Genomic DNA, 22806 nt, shown 5'->3' with positions numbered 1-22806 from the left:
ATTTTAACTTTTCGCGTAATTAGGTGGAGCAAAGTTTGCCTTCAGTATCTCTGGCGACTAGGATGTTGCTTAACGTGTAGTAAAACGATAATATCTCAAAGCGATGTAGGTACCATAGAATACGTTACGTAGAAGTGTTGGAATTCAAACTACTTACATAGGTAGTATTTTATATGGGGCTGATTACAGATGTTCATGGGCAGCCGTACTTCGATTTTATTAGAAGTTGGACATCGGACCCAGATGTGTTGCTATTCCTGGTGACTAAGTTGGAACACCTCGGATAAGTAGGTCTCTTACTAAACCGGAACACAGCAGTACTGAACACTGCTGTTGTTTAGCAGATAAGGGTATGGTGATGGTGCTTCCGGACTCAAAAGCTTCTACGACCTTCAAAGCGAGCTTAAAATTGCGCAGTACACCATCCAACTTTTCAGCAAGTCCAATATTGCTTAGTTTGCAGGTGGTAGATCCCTCTGGGGTTCGACTCCTACAGCACCACCGCCACACCTATTTCTGCCTCTTGACAGCAGTGTTAAGCGCTGCTATGTCCGACCTCAGGTAGTAATATTTAATCTTATCTGAGGTCGATGACAGATCTCTATGGGCGGCAGTAGCTACTTACCACCAGGTGGACTGCACGCTCGTCTGCAACACTTATAAAAATAATGTTTTGTAGCCAATCCACGTGCATGCATAGTCATTTCTACTTAATGTTCATACTATGGTTCAAGTGTAAACTTTCTTTGACTACATCTTATATAAGTTGTGAATCACAGTAAACTAACTTGCAAACCTGAAAGTAGATAAACCTAAGTATGTAGCTAAAGTTAATATTTAGGGAGGAGAATTAGAATTTTAAGATTTTTTTAAGTATAGAAAGTAAATTACCATCCTTTGTATGTATCTACGTCTTTATTATGAATTATGTATTGAATTTACGAATAACTATAATTTCCATCCGTCCATTTGTTTTTTTTTCTCGTGCTCTATCTCTTGAACGGCGATAGAACTTTTAATCTTTACAGATTATGTATAAGGGTGGTCAATATAATACTTCATAATTTTATGAAATGAAATGAAATATATTTATTTTGTATAGGCCTACGACGGCACTTACAAATTGTCAGGTACAATATTTTTCTTAAACTACTACCGGATCGGAACGCGACCTCTACTGAGAAGATCCGGTAAGAAACTCAGCGGGATTGTCTTTTTTTTTTAAATAAAATAGTTATAAAATATAAAAAATAGTTATAAAATATAAAAAAAAAACAATTATTGTAATTAAAACACCCTTAATTAATTTTAAAGTCTTATTAAGTTTCTAGTAGCTTTTTAAAAAAGGGTAATAGAAAAGTAATATTCTTTTTATGAAAATCTTTGTAAGGGCCATAAATAATCCCTTGGGCTTAATGAAATTCCGACGGTAGAGGAAATTAATCGTGCCTTATATTTGGTTGACCTTATAACCTAGCCGCCGTTTGTCTAAGGGCTCGGGCTTATCTATTTTTGGAGACGAAAACTAGTTACAGAGATCCGTTTAATCAAGAATTATAGATGACAACGTCTTCATAGTCGTTTTAAATCATAATCCATAATATCACGCTGGATAGTAGGATATATGAAATTTACACACCTTTGATGCATGCTAAGAGTATAAAGAGCTTTGAAAAGTAAAGCGCACGATGTTTTGGTACACAATTATAGTTTAAAAATCTCTGATATACGTTTAAATTTAATAAATGGCATGAATGTGGTTCAAACTTATTACTTTCAGGAAAATTTGGTTTTCATATGTATAACATTGTACTTGTATCTTTACATTTTACTGTCAAATATATCAAACATATATTTTTTATTAAAATAAGATATCTAGTGTTAATTTATTTATTTTCTGTAATGTTACAATTTCGCTATATTAAGTATACTAATACTATTATATCCATTTGAATATTTAACTTAATCTAACTTATTAAAAAGTTATTTCTACACCACAGGTTCCGCACTTATAATCATAGAGTATTAACTATATCTAAGTACTATTTGACTATTTTCATATTTTCATTTCTAGCAAACAAGCATGCAATCTACCTGTTTGCAAAATTTTACTTCACTGCCGCTCATGGACATGTGTAATAAACTCCAAATAGAATTGTATTTCAATTTGAAATCACAAATGTTTTTCTAAATACTCCGGGTCCTAAGAATTGTAATCCAGACCACTAAATTAGAACGTCCCATGTAAGTGTCGCTACTTCACCGTGTTTTAAATACCAGAAGTTATATTTAACAGCTTTTATATGCAAAAAATATTAGGCGGTGCCTCCGTATAGCGCGTCAGTCAAGTTCTTAAAAAGAAAAATTGGTATCGCAGCACCGTGAATTATTTTTTATTACAACTATTGTTTAAGCATAGGTTTCAACGCTTCGTTCTCTTGTTTTTCCTCGATATCATCTTCCGGATCATCCCATTCCGCCTTCGTCGATGTGCCTAGGATCACATACACCAGGTTTGTGAAGAGGTACAGCCCGGCCGCCACGAAAAACACCTTCCTCCAGAGAATTTCATCTGACTAGAAACAGATAAATGTTAGTGTTAATAGTATTTAGGTTGAAATTCCGGATTTCAATTCAAGATGATATAATGGATTTAAAACTTATACAACGTTGTCCTTATTATCAAAGATATGTTTTGTATGACATTGAACTGCCAAACGAGCCTGCAGTCAAGCTGATGGTAAGTAGTTACTGTCGCCCATGGACATCTGTAATCATTCCCAGATGAGATAATTATGTTTCGTGTTTGATGTTGGCTACAGATGCATTGCTACGTCTAAAGACTAAGTGTTACACACCCTTAAAGGTGGAACACATTAAAAAGTGTTTTTTTTTTTTTTCTGGAAATAAGTACATTAAAAATATTCAATATCATATATACCTACTTACCACATCAGTCAAGATGAAGCCAGCCACCAAAGGAGCCAGAGAAGCACACGAGTTGGATGCGAAATTGCTTATACTCATCAACGTTCCTGAGTAGTTAGGCGAAATATCAATGTGGTTTATCTGTAAATGTAGTAAATGTGTTCCTCTAGTCTCGGGAATAGAATAGGGCTACGGTATCCCCTGCCTGTTGTAAGAGGCGACTAAAAGGGGGCTTCCGGGGTTGCGGGCGGCAAGAGTGGGAGCTCGAACTGTCCAGCAAGCAACCCCGGGAAGGACGACGGTATGTGTGGTCGCATACCGTCGCAAACACCAGATGGTGTGGGAGGAGCCAAAAGTGCTCCCCCAGGGCAGAGCCCGATCGGGGCATCGCGCTTGGAGGACTCCGGTTGTGTTTCCTCGGACATCCCGGAGTTCTCCAACAAGCGTTGAGGACGGCCACCGGGGGGGTGTTAGTGTGATAAAAATCCCACATAACCCGGCGTTACTCCCACGTCGTCGGGTACCTTTTGAAGGTTTCCCCCTCGTAAACAAAAAAAAGGTTAAAGTATTGCAAGTTATTTTGTCTGTAGAAAGAGGATGACAATTATCATTTCAGAAACATGAATTCAAATCTCAACACTATAGAACTATTTTCATTTCACATTTTTTTATTTAATGGAAGTCTTATATTAAATGGAAATTGGGAAATAGTATTTCATGTACTTACTTGGAAGCCAACCTGCGTAGATATCTTAAAACAACAAATTATGATTAAAATTGTTTCCACAATGTAGATTTCCTTTGGAGCATATGCTAAAGCAATGAGACCGATCGCTGCAGGTACACTTCCTGCAATAAAGTTCAAAATCAAGATCAAAGATATCAAATACGAATAACTGATTGTAAATTTTACTTATAAGGGCCTAAGAATTTGCAGATTTTTCTAAGTGTAAGATAATTATATTTTACAATAGCTTTCTTAACTTAAAACTCTACAATTGAATTAAATCGACCTGTTTTAAATACAAAAGGAAGGCCAAATTGTAATTTATGGAAGATAGTAAAAATATTTATATGAAAATTAAATTTGCCATTTTAATTAAAGCTAAAACTATACGTTACTATAGTTAAACTGACCCAAAGTATTAGCGAACTTTCTGGTATTGGTTACGCTGAGAATGTTCTTCACGATGAACATGTCAACGAGCCAGCTGAAGAAGAAATTACTGAACCACATCACCAAAAACGGAAGAGCTGTCAGCAAACCATTCTGAAAAAGAAATTAATGGTATTGTAAATTAGAAGTAAGTGATAGCCTAGTGGTTAAGAAAGTCGGCCTCTCGATCGAGGGGTCCGAGGTTCAAATCCCAGGCACACACCTCTGATTTTTCAAAGTTATGTGCGTATTAGAAATTAATTATCACTTGCTTAAACGGTGAAGGAAAACATCATGAGGAAACCTGCATACCTGAGAGACTTATATAAAAAAATCTCGAAAGTATGTGAAGTCTACCAATACGCACTTGGCCAGCGCGGTGGACTATGGCCTGATCCTTCTCACTCTGAGAGGAGACCCGTGCCCAGCAGTGGGACAGTAATGGGTTGATGATGATAATGATGATGAAATGAGAATATTAAACGGAATATGAAAGGCGTATACTTTTTCCATATTTATTATATCAATAAAATTGCGCATCAAATAAATCCATTATTAGCTTTTTGAAGTATGTAGTTCTATTCTAACTGACAGTTTCATGGCACAAACGAGGATTGTACGGATAAAAGTTTATGTATTTAATCATAAAAGCTCATATATAATTAAGAACAATTCTATTTCTGAGAACTTTACAATATGCAGTTGTTAAATATATTTTTTATAAAAAATGACGTTGTCTTGATTATTTATTTATATCATGTCAAAGGCAAAAACTACAAAACATCTTTTGTGCTTAGTTAAAGAAAGACTGTTGGTATTTTTTGTGTCCAAGACTTCGCTTGGATAACATGTACGCCAATCTTCAGTGAGTATGTAATATACTTCAGTCATAAATTGCTTTACTTCTTTTATTAGCGTAATAAAACTTACCGTCCTTATATTAACGCCCATGACCTTGTCCATAAAAGCTGGGACTTCGGAATACAAAGTGAGCTGGCCCCACGTTGTCCCAATGTGCGCCACGACGATCGCGTACACTCCACGGCAGCGTAATATCTTACCCCATGGTACTGGCCTTTGTTTCTGAAAGACACAAAGGATTTGAAAAATTATTATAATACCTTATCAAGAGCATTTTATCCTCCATTTATCAATGTGCTACAATAGTACGTAGAAGTGTCAAAAGTCAAATGTTGCTAAAACGCAGTGTGTTTTAAATCTTAAATAAATCGCTTTTACGAAATAACATAAAATGGTTTTTTTCGTAGTAGAGTTTTATTCTTAAATGATTTCAAGTACCTTTTTCAAGAGAACTTATTTCTACTCGTATCGTCGTTGACCCTTTATTGCTGGTCATGGGTCTCAAAGTAAGGTTGTTGGTCCACAAGATTGCTAGACCAAATTGAATCACATACTTCACATAAATTATCAATTACAACAAGAATTATAAAATTCCTTACTTTACCAGGTCTCTGTCCCAACTTCTCTTCAATATAACGTCTTTCAGCCTCCGAAATACTTTTATGTTCAGATGGAGTATCAGCACATAGCCACCAGACGAAAGCTCCCGTGATCCCGGAGAGGACACCGTAGAATCGGAAAATGCCGGGCCAGCCCAGGGAAGATGAAGCGATAAAACCGGTGATTGGAATGCCCAGGACTGTGCCTATCGCTTGACCTGAACAAGAAAACATTTCAAAGATTCCTTTTCTGTCTTTTAACACCATTATCTGTTGTATTTTGTTTCACATGGTGTGATACACTTCATAAAGTGGACAACTACAACGCAGGAAATGCACTGCGACTGATCTCTCTAGTAGGTAGGTACGGAGATTAATTCTAGAGATCAGTTGAAAATAATTTTATAAAAGAAGAAGTAGACAACCTTCCAGTCTACTTGATTTTAAGTGGCTACTGACGCCCGTGATATCAACCCCTGATAAGATTAGTCCTATCTCAGGTCGGCCACAGATGCGTTGCTACCCCTAAAGACTAAGTTGGAACATCTCAGATAAGTGTGTGTCCATTACCATTCAATGAAGAACAACATCATTTAGCTCCAACAGCATCCTGAAGATGATAAGCAATAGAGTAGACTGTAGATTTATTTCACATTGCAGTTTTCTACATATAAAGTTGTAATGTAACTTAATATTTTAATTGTAATTCAAAAATAAGTCTTTGTTACTTGAAATAAATAATTAAAATATTATTATTATTTAACACTGCTGTTATCAGGCAGAAAAAGGGTGTGACAGCGGTACCGCCGGAGACAACCCGAAAAGGGTTCTTCCTTCAAAATTAATATCGTACGTACATTATAACGTACTGATAGTATTCATAATAAGTACTTTAAAATATTTATTAAAACTCAAAGCATTTAAACTCATTAGGTAACAATACGTGCTCGTTTTTACGAAAACAAATATTTTGTCGCAGCTACCATTTCAATATACGTGTTGAGAAACAGCAATTTATTTGCCAACTCCGCGTAATTGCAACAAACTCTTCGTTTCGTTTTAAATGAAAAATATGTGAGAAGTTTTTTTAATATTCAACAAAATATTCCGTTATTGATGTATTCAGTGTAAAATGGCCATTTATGCATGTATTTTTTCCAATGAAATGTGATTAAATTTGGCTTTTGATATTTCTGAGATGCCAATTAGCACTATTAGTAACTTTCGCTCCGACATTGATTTTCAATATGGTTAATTCTGTGTTATAACATATCATTTTAATGTTATTTTTTAATTTTGCTAGTATAGATCGTGAAATTTATTTATTTGCTTTTTTATATAATAAGGGAGTAGCAGACGAGCATGCAGTCCACCTGATGGTAAGTGGCTACTGCCGCCCATGGTCACCTGTAATCAACCCCAGATAGGATTGGATATTCCTACCTGAAGTCAGCCACACGTGCGTTGCTACCCCTGAGACTCTAAGGTGGTACGCCTCGGAAAAGTATGTCTCCCTTACCACAACCTTCAAACCGGAACAGAGCAGTACTTAACACTGCGGTTATGACGCAGAAATAGGTGTGGCGGTGTTGCTGCCGGAGTCGAACCACAAAGGGTTCTACCACCTTCTGAATACCACCTTCTACGCTTATAAGATGTATAAGAATATATTTCACCTCCGAATATAAGTGCTGACAATCTTCCTCGTTCCTCCACAGGTGACCATTTGCCAAGGAATGTGTGTATTCCAGGGAGAATACAGGCCTGGGATAAACCTTGCGCAACCCTGCAAACTGATATTAGCGCCCAGCCGCCCTGAAAACATACAATCACTGATATTAAGAGTACAATCATTAGCAACAATCAATACCTTACGTAAAAATAAACTTCAGTGATGCTACACTAATAATATCTACATATAGTACTTGTAATATTGAAGTAACGAAGAGTCCACCATATGGTAAATGTCTCCTGCCTCCAAGGGACATGTGTAAGTAATCCCAGATAAGATATGAGTACTACCCAAGGTCGGCCAGAGAAGAGCTAGCCCTGTGAAATAAATTATAACGCGAAACGCGGAAAAGTATGTCTTCTAACCAGAACAGAGCATAAGCTAAACTTTTATATTATATATCTAAAATATTTTCTCATTTCCTTTCACTTATGAAAAGATGATTCAGAGTTCGATTGGTTTTATCACTAACCTAAAATACATTATCCTTCCCTAAGTTCAAATTTATTAATACTCACATAATAGGCAGCCCAAGGTAACAATATGGACAGCACGCAGTTAAAAAGAAGAGCGCCGGATAGAAGATAGCGAGATCCGAAACGGTGGACCAATTGACCTGCGGGTATCTGCAGGGCCATGTAACCCCAGAAGAAAGATGATTGGATCGTGTCTTGGGTCTTCTTATCCCATTTAAACTTTGGAAACTGGAAATGTAGAGTAACATACGTAGCTTCAACAATGTTCTTAGGACAATCAAAAGCTTAAGATAAGTCCAATGCCAGTCTTTAAAATGTTCTACTTAATTGTTTATTTTATGAAAAATCGATTACAATCGTATTTATATTAATGGCTAAAAGTAATAAAAATAATTATCTTTGGTCTTTATAATAATAGAATATGGAAGGTTATTGAGAAATAATGCCTGAATGTAAATAAATAACCCGCAATGGAAGATTTATTTCACGGAAGGTGAATATTTGTGAAAAATTGTCCTTAATATTAGTTTTGATAACAGTATGTTCGCAAATATTATCAGACAATCCTTTTATTTGTTTTAAAGTAAATGATAACAGTATTTAAATTTTAATATCATGTTTGTTAATGAAATCAGTATCTATCAACGCAACGTTAATTTAAGTTAATATTTGTTGTGGTTGATTTTTTACTACATCACTGATACTTTATCTTGATTATATGATATTATAATAAAACAAAAAAGGTATTTCCGGAGTAAAGATCATTCTCTGTGTTAAAATGAACAAAAATGTACACGACGAACTTTCTCATGAGTTTGATGTCAGAACATATGAGCTTTCAAAATGACAGTTATTTGGACAATTATTCAAATGAAACGTTATTATGAAGCAATGTACTTACCGGAGGAGCTAAAAGCCATCCACCAGTGCCATCATCGTCATTAAAATCTGCATTAGTATCATTAACAGTGCCATTAAGAGTTTCATAATTCGATGCATTCACGCTACTAAAGTTTGATTTGATGTCAATTACTTTTCCATCGGTCGGGGTATCGTGACCGCTACCTGTCATGGCCACAAGCGACACGCCCATGTAGGCGCGCATACTGTACGCTGTTGTTAGACATAAGAATAGCAGAAAACATTGTTGGTGTCTATATCCCAATCCTGAAATAAATTATTACACCATACATTATACAAATAAATCAATTCAAATCAGTTTTTTGGAGTTTACTCCTTAAGAAACGATTTGAGTTATAAGGCCCGGTACGGAAATTTTATGAGGAGTAAAATCAAGTGTAACACGAAAAGTTGAGGCGTAACGTAGAAAGAGACAAACATATATATCTGTAGGATTGAACGTGTAAAAGAATGAGATGGAATACATTACACAGCGTATCTCATTCTCGGGGTCTCCTCTTTGCGCGATACTTCGTAGTCTCACTGTATAGTTCACTACCTCCAGTCTGAGAGTTAAATGTGTGCGTATGTTTGTACGTGTGTGTTGCGCGCCTGCGTATTATTTTCTATTCGATATATATCATAATTATCGTTCGTAAGGAGTAAACTCCAATCGTGCGTCGTAGCTGACACACACACACTTTTTTTTTAATCCAAAATAGGTTCATCTCACAGCACTTTTTGAATGTCAATACATCTACCGCCACTTCACAAGGTGTATTGTTATGGAGAAGAAGACATACCTATATTACTTTTAAACATATTATTAACAGCATTTTTTAAAGTATTGCTAATCATTATTATTTTGTGTAATGTAGTCAAGGTTAGAGAGCTTAACTCTTCCCTTTTTTCTGTTTAACCTTGGTCAGGTAACGCAATGCCAAAATTTAATGATAAATATTCAATAAAAATATCGTATATCAAAATAAATAAAACAAAATCATGTTGTAAGTTATTGAATAATAATGTGCATGATATTGTATTATGTTGCAATGCTAACACTGCTTATGCATATGGCTATTAATTGACCTTGACAAATTTTTGCGTACCAAAGTTCTAAATATAATAATTTGTCGAAATTTGACAATTTATTACTAACTTTTTATTATTGAGAATTAATTATTATGAATCTATCAAATGTTTACAAATTTCTTACTTTTATGGTTAAATTTAATAAATTGAATATTAAAAACGGGCGTTGGCTAAAATATGAAGTTAATATTTTAGTATTTTGTATCTGATGTCTAAACGCCCATAAACATCAGTAATCAATTTCATTTCAGAACACAAGTTCTACCAGAAATACCGATGACAGTTTTCACAGATTTTCTACCTCACAAGTAGCTTTATTACGTTATATAAGATTGCGAGATTTATTTCTTAATAAAATCGCTGCCTACTACTCTTATTTATTAAAATTGATATAATAGAATTTTACTACCGATATAACACGAAATTATTACGTAAGTATAGTGTATCCGACGGCAGATGCAGATTTTACTTATGAACCAATTGAAACAGTCAGTAAAATACATAATTATTAATCAATCTATCTAAAATGTTGCCTACCAAATCTCGAAATTTGACAATTTCTGCCTATTAGAAATGTTCAAATTCCGAAATTTGATAGTCAAATTAGATGGATAGATTATTAAGTTACCGAGAAATATCTTTGCATTTTACACAACATTACCTTTGTATTCGGTCTCTTCCGAAACATGAAGTGTTTCAACTTTAGGAGCTTTCTCATCATTTTCTGCTGTCATCTTGTCTGTCGCAATGAAATAATTCAGCTCTGCCTGTAATTATCTCAAACAAATATTTGGTGGTTACAACGCCATCCTTCAGAATGACATTTGTATAAATGTGACAATTTTATCTTATACAAATATTACTTTGCTGCTGTTAAGATTTGTCTATTGTCGCATTTAATTTACGAAGATGATATTTTATTCGTTACTTGGAAATCACTGCAATTTTAATCCGTAAACTTCTGGAAATGCTCTTTATTCTCGATCTTCAGTCTAAAACTTTCTGGAGGTGGAAATGCATGTAAGTTATTCTAGTAATTGAAGTTCATTAGTGTATTTGATTTCTCTAGTATTGTGAGTATGTTAACATCATACCAAGGTTTATTTTCTATTTGCCTATAAATGACTGTATAAAGATAATATAAAGACATAAATATTATAAATTATCTATACTAGCATACAAAACAAAATCCTAATTGCCCTAATTTGATTAGGATTACAGGCTCCAAGTTTACAACAAGTGCGTATACAATACTTGTCAGACTGGATCCCCAAACTCTCAATGTCTCCTCTTTGCACACTTTATAATATAGTGTAAGCAAATGCATAATTATCGACAACTAATTTATGGTTCATGTAAATTAATAAAGTTATAGCCGAGCATCACTCATCGCTAATATCTTACTATCAGATCATCAATGTTGGTATCAACATTGCAAATTCGTAGAACACATCTTTCCCACGTTACGTGACGTATCGTAGGACGTATTAGGAAGTAAATATTACACGTCAAACTTCGGAAAAACAATCTGCAATTTAGGCCGTTCTGACGCTTATTAAATTTGTTATTCGTTGCAAAACTTGGTGAAAGAAATATAAAAAAGATTATTATACGAGTATATAATATAGAGTTATAAACAGTATCTTACTTTAGCAAATTAATTTTCCTCTTTGAATTTCTACAGGAAATATTTTATCTATTCATTGTTATTGACTTAATTATTAGTTTCACAGGGACACCATTTCGTAAAAAATTTATGAATCAAGTGAATTGGACATATTAAATAATGCCCCTGCGTTATAAACAATTACTTATATGAAATAGAATAGCTACATCATATTAATAAATTTCGGGCCTTGTACATTATGTACCTATATCTATTGAGCAGAGTAATATACAATACGTTTAATTACAATTATTTCTATACGCTTATTTATATTCCAACAACTTAATTTACATACAAAACTAAGCGAGCAAGGCGGCGGCCTGCGAGTGGGTGTGTCGCTCATTATGGTCACGGTCAAGTAATGCTGAGCTGAGAGCTGTGCGCTGACTTCGGAAGTAAGTACAAAACTAACATTTATATAAATCATTTATTATTGTTTATTGATAGAAGTAGGTTATGTTTATTCTCATTTTTATTAATCAGTGTATTGAATTTTAGCAAATAGTAGGTACTTCATAAAATTGTTTTATTCAATTTTGGGTGCTATTACAGTAAGAGAACGAATGGATATTTCTGTTTAACGTAATTTTACGATGAAATAGAAACTACTTTTTTTTACTTTCTAGTCTTCTACCTTCCCATGACTAAAAAAATCCGTTCAGCCCTTTAGGAGAAACCTACGGTCTAGTACGGGTCGAGGAAAATATAGTCTGCTGCCATTTCGGAGTTCGGTGTTTCTTTAAGAAAAGAAGCGGCAGAAAAAATTATATAACACATATCTTTTAAAAATATTACGATATTACTGGTTGATTGATTGATTAGTCTAATAGATAATGCTGTTCTCCATGTAAGACTTAGCAACCTTACAATTTCTATTTACGCACAGCACTGTGTAGTGCTTTACTGAGGTTATTGTATTTCAGATTCAGGTAACGACAGATTCCTTGAGGCGACTGCGTTATGCGGTAACGTCACGCAGCGGCAAAGGACCTTCTATCTATATCAAAGAAATTAGAAGATTTTGATTCCGGTATCGCTAAAATATGGATGAACAAAAAAAAACAATTTGAAATGCTCTTAGAAATTTTATTGTTTTACACTTTTATAATTATTTCTTCTCGGAATGCTCTTCTAATTTGGCTTCCTCTGGTTCTGTAAGAAATAATGAAACAAAATAAAAATTGTCTTATTTCATTTTAAATTTTGGGATAACTTTGAGACACACGTTTAAATACAATGGACATTTTAAAATAATATATGATCTAGGCTCACAATTTAGAAAAACATAAGAAGATTTCGATGTACCACACATTAACCATGTAGGTTTTTTTGCAAAGGCAATACCTATCCACGTAATTTATATTTACTTTTCATTGAAGCCTCATTAGGACATTTTATTTTTTTAGCTTTATTTATTTCGGTGCTTTAGTACTGAGTGTGGTCTGTGGCTGTCAACTCAAAATGGTCTGATAACCGCCAACAACAGCTTGGTTTATTTTGTCTCCTTTTCATCAATACATGTCTCCTCTTCCAATTCCAAACATTATTTATACATAATTTTATCTCAAAACCTTCACTCCTCCGTTTATCTCATCCGTTCCTCCACTAATAAACATTACTACCATTAATTAGATAGCTACGCTAGCTATACGACACGTCTTTGCCGAAAGAGACTTTTCCAACAATAAAAAAAGTAAAAGGTTATAAAATCAAAATACCATTAGTTTCTCCGTAATTCCAGCTTTGTATATCAGCGGACATGAAGAGTACGAAGAATACATTTGACATAACTAATAAACCGGCGACCAGTAGGAATATAATACGCCATTGGAAGGGGTTTGTCTGAAAACAAAAGTGAAACTGTAACGACAATCTTTAATTCAATTCAAGTAAGGGATTGAATGCCAAATGGAAGGCACTTGGATGGAGATGGAATAAACATAAACAATCTCTTATTAAATTTTCGAAGAAACCCATTGGTGGTAGAACAAAATAACACGTATTTCTGCCTTATAACAGCAATGTTAATCGCTGCTGTGTTCTTGTTTGAAGGGTGTGGTAAGGGAGACATACTTTTCTGACGCGTTCCAGCATAGTCCTCAGGAGTAGCGGCGCATCTGTGGCCGACCCCGGGTAGGAATATCTAATTCTATCTTGGGTTGATCACAGATGTCCATGGGCGACAATAGCCATAATCAGGTGGACCGCATGCTCGTCTGCTACTGATATATTATATAAAAAAGTTGTATCCAAAGATTTTTTTGTAGCTCACCACATCAGTGACGATGCTGGAGACGACAAACGGCACGAATATGACCACGCTGTTGCCAATAGTGTTACCAAACGCCATCATCGCTCCACTGTAGTTCGGAGCCAGATCTATGTAGTTGACCTGAAAGGATAAAAAGTAAATTATTTGTAGACTAATTAAAAAATAACTACTAGTATAAATGGAGGGCTGACATACTTCTTATACTTTGAATAATTACAGAAGATATGGTGAGGAAACGTGTATCTTACAGTTTTCCATAAAATTCTCGTAATTTTGCCTAGTGAAACAATTGAGTGTGCATGAATGGACATTAGGTGGTAGCTTAAGCCCTCCATAGTCCAAAAAGGAAAACCTAGAGATTGTTACAATATCTGCATTAAGGCAAATATACCAATAAAATGTGGCTTTCTATGAAGATGGAACTAAATGCCGACTCTCGAACCGTTCACTGAGTGTTCGTGTCATATAATGTTAAAAAATACCAATTAATATTTGTAATTTAACTTGATTCATCGTTATTAATAACATAACCGTAACAAGAGTTGTTCCCGTCCATTTCTTGAAGTTGCTAGGGGTCCCCCGTGCAATTTAGTAACCATATGCACATATTTTTCGGATGTAACTTTTATTTTAAGTGTTAAAAGACTACGTGTAGTCCAGCTACATCTACTGGCCGTGACAGAGATCCCATCCCCAGAGTGGTAGAACTCATTGTGTTTCGACTCCGGCGGCATCACCGCCACACCTATTTCTGCCTCATATCAGCACTATTGAGCGCTGATGTGTTCTGTTTTGAAGGGTGTGGTAAGTAATATACTTATCCGAGACGCTCCAGCTTAGTTCTCAAGGGCAGCGGCGCATCTGTGGCCAACTTCAGATAGGAATATCTAATCCTATCTGGGATTGATTACAGATGTCATGGGCGGTAGTAGTCACTTACCATCGGGTGGACTGCATGCTCGATGCTACTCCTAAAGCGTGTTAAAAACGCTACTTACCAGCCATCCAGTATGGAATGCTGTATGGCAAGACATCGTCATTATGAACAGAATAACGCCTAACGTTGAATTTTGTGTGTACGAAATGCTTGATAAGCAAATTGCTGCGAAGACTGTACCTGTGTAACAAAATGTTTATATGATATGGACATATCCTGCTCATATAAATGTAGTATACATTTATAAATCAATTATAAATGTATTAAGTGTTGTTTTGCGCAGTGCGATTCAAAAATGCATGAAATCGAAATACTTATCTGAAATGTGTTACTGATTTATAGTATTTATTATTTCAATTTTTTTAAACAATGTTAAGTAGGAGAGATACTTACTTACTTACTTACTTAGATTACTTTAGAAATAGAAACATGTATTTCAGTGTGTTATAGCATTATACATGTAATATTGTATTTGCAAGCAAATGGGCACTAATTTATAATACAAACTTACAATAATTTCGCTAAATAGAATTCTTGAAAACATTTAAACTGAGTAAGCATAAATTTATTAACTCTTATGTAAAATACTTAAATATTTTACCCATTTAGTATGTCATGGAATAAGTACCTATAGTATTTGAAATAATTCTTGCGTTTTTAATAGAGAGGATTTTTCTGTTAGTGCAAAAGTCTGAAATGTTGCCAAACGTTATTGTTGCGAAGAACGCCATGATGTACGGAAGCGATGACAGAAGACCACTCTGAAAAAATCGTTGATTATAAAGTTAGTAAGGGTTTTTCGTAGATCTTAAAGTATTTTCTAGAAATATGAGAAATAAAAACATAAGTAAGAGGTGTTCCATCTTAGCCCTCAGGAGTAGGAATTAATTTGTGACCGATTTAGGGTAGGAATCTTATCTGGGGTTGATCACAGGTGTCCAACAGCGGTGGTGGCCGCTTAGCATTAAAGATTATCTTATATATACAATTCTCGCGTCACAATGTTAGTTACCGTACTCCTCCGAAACTGCTTTACCGATTTTCACCAAATTTTATATGCATATTCCGTAAGTCTGAGAATCGGCTACTATTATTTTTCATACCCCTAAGTGATAAGGGTTGTCCACCCTTAACATTTTTTTTATATAGCAACACAACGTTTGCCGAGTCAGCTAGTAATACTATACATATTATACATGCTCAATTGCTCATTTACCACTTCATTATTATAAAAAAAGTACCGTGGTTTATGAGCAACGGCACCACGACTAGGCTAATTTATATTTTAGCCGAATTCCAAAAAGGAGGATATGTGCAACTGTATGTATTTCTTGTGTGTGTAACGTGAAATAATATATTATGGTAGACAGTATGTATAAGACATTTTCAAGGTTCTCAGGGTTACCAACATGATTTTGGGATAAATAAACAACATTTTCCCTAATATCTGTTAATTTGATGACCACAAGGTGGTGGCTACTTAATAATAATTTGGCACGTAATTAATCAACAATTATAAAGTTTAAACAAATGTCTAGTTACTAGACATTCGTAGATATGTACCATGATAATGAATTTAGTTTAAATATACAGTAGCGACTGATAACGGGTATGTAAGGCCTTTAAAATATTTGTTCACGCGAAAAGTGTTTTATCCGTGATAAAATTTTATTGACTTTTTTTTGCTAAATTCGCACATCTTGGCCTTTATAGGACATAATTGTTTAGATAATCAGAATTAACATATTTTTTAAGGTTCGTTATAAGAATAAAGAGTGAAAATATGAATCTAATACTCGTACCGTCAAATATATAAGGAATAATGGCCGAAGAAATTCCTGGGCTATTTGAGGAACAAAATAATTAATAAGTTAATATCGTTCAAGTTTACAGGTAAAACGCCTAGAGCAAGGCATTTATTTATTACTTTGTAATAGTAAGTATCACATGTAACTTGTAACGTTTGCATAATAAATATTTAAATTAAAATACTCACATTTTTAATATCAAACCCGAGAATGGCGTGCATATATGTAGGGACCTGAGTCAAGAAGAACATGAGGCTGGCCCCAGTCCCAACATTGGCACTGAAGCACGCCCAAACATGACGTGATGTTAAAATTTTCTTCCAAGGAGTTTTAGACTTCTAACGAAAAAACGTAACGTAAAGTACTTGAATATGATTAATAAGGTCGGACGACATATTCTATTATATTATTATTATTACACCAGCAATATTACATATACATATATACAAAATTCGTTATAGCATTTGGACATAGTGTATCTAAACAGTCCTTGTATTTTAATTTTGAAAAAAACGGAGACCTAGTAAATTTGAATACAAAATAAATTCGGTACATTGACGAAGTGGTTACATCATGGCAAGACTTGTAAAATTAGAGGCTTAATATGTAAAATAAAATTTACATTCTACAGAAAAGTTACAGTTTCACTTACTTTATTATCATCTTCCTTGGAATATCTTAGTATGTAACGTTTTTCTTCCTCGGGTATAGTCCGATGTTCAGCAGGCTTATTAGCTCCGAAGACGGTTAGAAGTGCTAGCCCAATAAGGCACATAAGCCCACTAGTCCAGAAAGTGGAAGGCCAGCCCCAGCGGCTGTCAGACAAGACACCACCCAGCTGGAATGCTACAATCGTGCCAAAAACAGAACCTGATGGAAATATACAATTTTTATTATAAGGATAGAGTTTCGAAATTTTGAAAATATAATAGGAAAAAAAATATTGCAAAATATAAGAGTATATTTTTAATAATATAAGAGGAGCAGACGAGCATGAAGTCTACGTCCAAGTCCATGAAGTCCAGCCGCACATGGACATGTGTAATCAATCCCAGAGATTGGGATACCTGAGGCCTACCTGGGGTCGGCTTTAGATGTACCGCTACCCCTCAGGACTAAGCTGGAATGCCTCAGATAAGCATGTATCCCTTACTACACCTTTAAAATTGGAACACAGTAGCGCTTAACACTATTCATATCAGACCGAAATAGGTGTAGCAGTGGTGCCGCCGGAGTAGAATCACACTGGGCTCTACCACCTCCAATATTTCATTATTTATGATATTAAAAACAGGTAATATCCTAAATGGCGGCCTTTGAATAAAAATATTCTTGGTGTAGCTTATACTAAACATAAACTAAAAGAGTAAGCACAAGAGAACCATCCTCTGAAATTGATATCGTTTTTTAAGCTGTAATCTAGTCATGGTGCACCTGTGTATACGTAGCTGCTAAGGCGCCCACGTTCATTTATAGGAACCCAATTTGCTAATAGTGTGTGGAGGCTTGGATACAAGCCAGATTGCGCCAAACCTTGCACGACACGGCAACCACATAGAACCCTCCAACCACCCTGGAATAACACGTTACATTTGTTACATATTAACCACGTGACACTTAATTTAATTAAGTTAGAAGCATAGATTAGTAAAGATTATGTACTCACTTCAAACAAGAAAATTTAACCAGTTTTGACAATTGAAATTGTCACTGTCGTCTATTTTCGTGTTTGAAAATTTTAAAAAATGTACTTTTTAGAGCAATTACGAATGAAAAGATATTTCTCCGTAATTTTTCTTCGATTTCTTGTTGTTTTTGCACTACTTAAATGTACATGTCGGCATTGCTCCGCGTAAATTACACCATGACAGTCGGAGACGTAATGGGAAAGCAGTCAGCCATTTAAAATGTGTCAGCCATTTAATGGCTTCCTTCAATTACAAGGTGGTGAGATATCTATACTTATCTATGGCTAGAAGTAGAAATCTAAACAGAAAGGAGAGCAAACTATCAAAAAACAATTCTCTTACCCACGCTGTTAGCCATGGTGAGCCAATGGAGATGATACCATTAAGGAACAGACATATCTGCAAAGGGATCTTGCCTCCCCACCGCTGGCATACCAGCCCTATTGGGAACATCATGAGTAAGTAACCTATGAAGAACGCGCCCATCACCATCTCTTGAGTAGACTTTGGCCAGTCGTATGTCTGAAACCGTTAATGCATTTATTATAAATGAGAATTCTATCATGATTTTTAATTCAAATATTTCAGGAACACTTTAAAAACCATTCGACATAGGTGATCATCCTCATAACTATCAACCCACGTCTCAGAACACGAGTCATTTCTCAGAGTGAGAAGGATTAAGAGGCGATTACTATATCACAACTAATTTAGAGGTTGCAGCCATAGTCAATTAATATAAGTTAATGGCTATCCGAGACACGATTTAATATAGATAATGTTGATGTATTGCAAATGGAGGTAATAAATCTCCTTTATAGAATAAATATAACTAATTATACTATCAGATAAGGTATTTTTCCTTTCTCTTTATTTTTTTAAACAAAATGTTTATTTGTAATTTCACTTTAATTCCTTTTTTTTATAATATAAGGGGAGCAGACGAGCATGCAGTCCACCTGATGGTAAGTGGCTACTGCCGCCCATGGACATCTGTAATCAACCCCAGATAGGATTAGCTATTCCTACCTGAGGTCGGCCACAGATGCGCCGCTACACCTGAGGACTAAGCTGGAACGCCTCGGAAAAGTATGTCTCCCTTACCACACCCTTCAAACCGGAACACAGCAGCGCCTAACACTGCTGTTATTAGGTAGAAATAGGTGTGGCGGTGGTGCCGCCGGAGTCGATCCATAAAAGGTTCTACCACCTTCACTACTTACTCTATAAACGGTCCATACGCTAGTTTCGTTATCAATACGGTTTGTATTTTCTTCATTTATTGCCTCGTTGTTACTGAATATTACTGTTTCATTATTAACAAGTGTTAATATATTTATACTATTATCTTCTTCTAAAATGTTATTAGTAACGTTTAAATATGTTTCATTCGTCGGTGTACTTGTCATTGCTACGATGGTAACGCCTAGTTGTGCTCGGGATATGTACCCTAAAGCTAGACACATGAAGAACAATAGTGACTGTACATGACGAACTCCATATCCATATTCGGATGGCTCTTCAGTTGTCTCTAAAAATATATAAATTTTATTTATTAAGAATAGGACCAAAAATAATAAAACAGATATACCTACATACTGCATATTCAGTCAAACCTTAATGAATTTGTAAGTGACAAGAAATTAAAGAGAAAGTAGAGAAAAAAGACAAAAACAATAACAGATATTTATAATAAAATTATTAAAAGAAAACGCAAAAAAAATAAGAACAATTAGTGATTCAATGCACTATTTTAATTCATTCATACACAGTTTTACAGTTTAACAGTCATTTGGCTTACCTTTATTATTTTCCTTTATGGGGACTTCTGTATACTTTGTATCTTTCATTTTTATTACGATATCTTAACTCACATTTCAAATTCTAGACACTCACACAGTTATTTTCGTCGAGGACTATGATTTAAACTAAATTTATTTGCGGAGTTTTCTTTCCACGTGAAGGTAGTAAAAATACATTTGTTTAGGCATTTATAATAATACTAGCTTTTGCTCGCAACTTCATCTGTATGTTATTTTATTATATTTCCAAATTCCCCAAATTCCTATAAAATATTTATATAGTCTATGGTAAATGGATACTATGTCCATTCTATACCATTCCATGTTAGTCCATTTGTATGTAATTTAATTGACCTGTGGTAAACATCTAAACATTCACATTTATAATACTCGTAAGTATGTATGCTCATAGATTATGTGACAATCGTTTTCAGAAAAATACTAGAGTCAGCCTTAAGGGTTTCACACTTCGAATAGGCGAACAGAAAGGCGAAAGACAAAATATAATTAACGCAAAATACGCACGCAAAATATAATTTACGAACCTCATAGTTTACAATATAAAAGATCTTTGAGACGCGAAAATGCATACGTACCTAAGTTGGTTCAAGTCTTCTTTATAATTAAGATTAAATGTGTTAATTGCTAAGGTAATCTGTAACTGTATTGTCGGTCGATATATCGGTCAACATACTGGTCTGACATAGAGAACATTTTATGTTGATTAAACTGACTAATGAATAAAAATTTATTATGCCTAAATCATAAAAATCTCTAAAAGTGTCAAAAAATCTATACAGTTTAAGATCGCAATAAGGAACCATCTGCCCTTCTCATATCGCTATGACACATAATTATCTAATTTATAAAATTCTTTTATCATGTTTGCCGACTCACGGCTACATTTACATTTATGTTTGTTTCCTAAAACAAACAATATCTACACTACATTTTGAGAAACCGCCTATCTGCATGCGTCGTATCCACAAAACTTGATAGCCAATTAAATTTGGCACTGTTGTCGTCATTAAAAAAAAACTGGCATAAAATATTATTTTGTGATAAAACCTCCGAAGTAGAATCACAAAGTGATTCTACTTCGGAGGCACCACCACACCTAATTCGGCCTTATAAAAGCAGTGTTGAGTACTACTTATTTGGAGGTTATGTTAAGAAAGACATAAAAGCTTATTCGAAGCGTTTCAATTTAGTCCCCAGGTCCTAGGGGTAGCAACCCATCTGTGGTCTACCTTAGGTAGGTGTCTATGTTATCTGAGGTAAATTACCTATATCCAAGGATGGCAGTGGCCATTTAAATTTAACTGGTCTGCAAACTCGTTAGTAATTAATTAAAACAGAAATAAAATAAAGCACCCATTTATTTTTGTATATATTTTATGCTTCAAAACAAATACATCGTACCAATATTATAATAGTAACGTTCCATTTTAAAAAAATATTCTATTTTTAACCGACTTCCCAAAGGATATATTTTTTTTACGTATGTCCAGCGATTTTTTCGCGATGCCGCAACCGATCAACATGATTCAACCGCCATTGTATGCGGCTAGTTTCACAGGGGGTCCCATTTCGAGGAAATTTGAAAATTTACGCCAGTTTTCCCGGAAAAATGGAAACACCAGATTTCTTTTACACTTGAATAACTCGAGTATTTCTTAACCAATTTCAATTTTTTCAAATGAAAGGGTATTTCATTGCGGTACTTTTTTACCTTGACATGGGTATGGTCTGATGATTAGAACTTTGACTTATGGGGTGGAGCTCATCATCACTACCCCTGATTTCAGAAATATGTACTAAACCAACATTTATTTGAATTATTTTTTACTTTGTAGTGACATAGAAGTCGGTTTTATTTTTTTGTTAAACATTTTTTTTGGTTTTCATTTTTCTGGTTATGTTATTAGTAAATAATAAGTAAGTAAGTAGAAAATAATAAAAACAACATTTCCAACATTTATTAAGACTTATTCTATACTACTGACATAATTTTACAATTAAAATAGTCTTTTACATAAAAACTATGAAACTATTTTTTATTTCATAGATGTTTTATACAATGTTTATATATTGCATAAAAATATTTTCTTAAAACTAATAGGTAACTTAAGGTAACACTTACTAAATATGTAATTAAAATTTATACATAATTACACAATTCCTTATAACCTTTAAACAAAGTAGATTCAGCTTAAAGCCAATAAATGGAAGCACAAACTACATCGTAACACAATAAGCTATTAAGCCTAATGCTTGAAATTCGGCCTCTCCATTAGGAAGTCCGAAGTTTTTTTTATATAATCTAGGAGTAGCAGACGAGCATGCAGTCCACCTGATGGTAAGTTGTTACCGCCGCCCATGGACATATGCAATCAAGCCCAGATAGAATTAGATATTCCTACCTGAGGTCGACCACAGATGCGCCGCTACCCCTGAGGACTAAGCTGGAACGCCTCGGAAAAGTATGTCTCCCTTACCACACCCCTCAAACCAGAACACAACAGCGCTTGACACTACAACAGGCAGAAATAGATGTGGCGGTGGTGCCGACGGAGTTGAACTACAAAGGGTTCTACCACCTTCAAAAAGTTCGAATCCCAAACCTTTAATTGTTTGAAATTATGGTCGTATTAGAAATTTATTATAACTTGCTATAATGGTTAAGGAAATCACGAGGAAACCTACTCCAGAGAGAGTTTTTAAAAAAGTTATCTATGTGAAGTTCACAAATTCCCTCTACCAAACTATGGCATCAATCCCTCTTATTTGGAGACGAGGTCCCTGCCCAGCAGTGAGATAGTAATGAATTGATGACAATGTGAATAAAAGTATTAGCTCAGGTGACATCATCACAGGCAGCCAAACACC

The 22806-nt window shown here is 34.7% G+C and overlaps 2 protein-coding genes across 2 annotated transcripts; both read right to left on the bottom strand.

Annotated features, from left to right (window-relative positions):
- Nucleotides 1–2299: 2299 nt before the first annotated feature.
- Nucleotides 2300–10478, bottom strand: LOC140757081 (putative inorganic phosphate cotransporter). The gene is made up of 10 exons (XM_073092620.1): nt 10406–10478; nt 8654–8919; nt 7795–7980; nt 7221–7359; nt 5545–5762; nt 5015–5167; nt 4066–4198; nt 3656–3777; nt 2950–3069; nt 2300–2576 (listed from the first exon to the last, which is right to left on the bottom strand). The coding sequence occupies exons 1-10, from the start codon at nt 10476–10478 to the stop codon at nt 2403–2405; spliced, it is 1584 nt and encodes a 527-aa protein (XP_072948721.1). The 3' UTR covers nt 2300–2402.
- A 2004-nt stretch (nt 10479–12482) lies between these two features.
- LOC140757074 (putative inorganic phosphate cotransporter) lies at nt 12483–19965 on the bottom strand. The gene is made up of 11 exons (XM_073092615.1): nt 19917–19965; nt 19395–19646; nt 18458–18645; nt 17862–18000; nt 17068–17297; nt 16616–16765; nt 15248–15380; nt 14681–14799; nt 13683–13802; nt 13129–13252; nt 12483–12562 (listed from the first exon to the last, which is right to left on the bottom strand). The coding sequence occupies exons 1-11, from the start codon at nt 19963–19965 to the stop codon at nt 12519–12521; spliced, it is 1548 nt and encodes a 515-aa protein (XP_072948716.1). The 3' UTR covers nt 12483–12518.
- Between the last annotated feature and the right edge of the window lie 2841 nt (nt 19966–22806).

Source organism: Epargyreus clarus, unplaced genomic scaffold (assembly GCF_041222505.1).
Source record: "Epargyreus clarus isolate Ecla_fem2 unplaced genomic scaffold, WU_Ecla_fem_2.2 ptg000004l, whole genome shotgun sequence".
Taxonomy (NCBI): domain Eukaryota; kingdom Metazoa; phylum Arthropoda; class Insecta; order Lepidoptera; family Hesperiidae; genus Epargyreus; species Epargyreus clarus.
Note: the sequence above shows the minus strand (reverse complement) of the source record. Positions and strands in the feature narration are given on the sequence as shown.

Excerpts from the sequence above, each read along its gene's own strand:
- LOC140757081 (XM_073092620.1), bottom strand. The coding sequence starts at position 10,478 with ATGACAGCAGAAAATGATGAGAAAGCTCCTAAAGTTGAAACACTTCAT. Across the intron at positions 7,360-7,794 it reads TACCTTGGGCTGCCTATTAT|GGCGGCTGGGCGCTAATATC; the intron begins GTGAGTATTAAT and ends GTATGTTTTCAG. Across the intron at positions 3,070-3,655 it reads CTACGCAGGTTGGCTTCCAA|ATAAACCACATTGATATTTC; the intron begins GTAAGTACATGA and ends CTACATTTACAG.
- LOC140757074 (XM_073092615.1), bottom strand. The coding sequence starts at position 19,965 with ATGAAAGATACAAAGTATACAGAAGTCCCCATAAAGGAAAATAATAAA. Across the intron at positions 13,253-13,682 it reads CCAGCATCGTCACTGATGTG|ACAAACCCCTTCCAATGGCG; the intron begins GTGAGCTACAAA and ends TTTTGTTTTCAG. Across the intron at positions 12,563-13,128 it reads GAATTACGGAGAAACTAATG|AACCAGAGGAAGCCAAATTA; the intron begins GTATTTTGATTT and ends TATTTCTTACAG.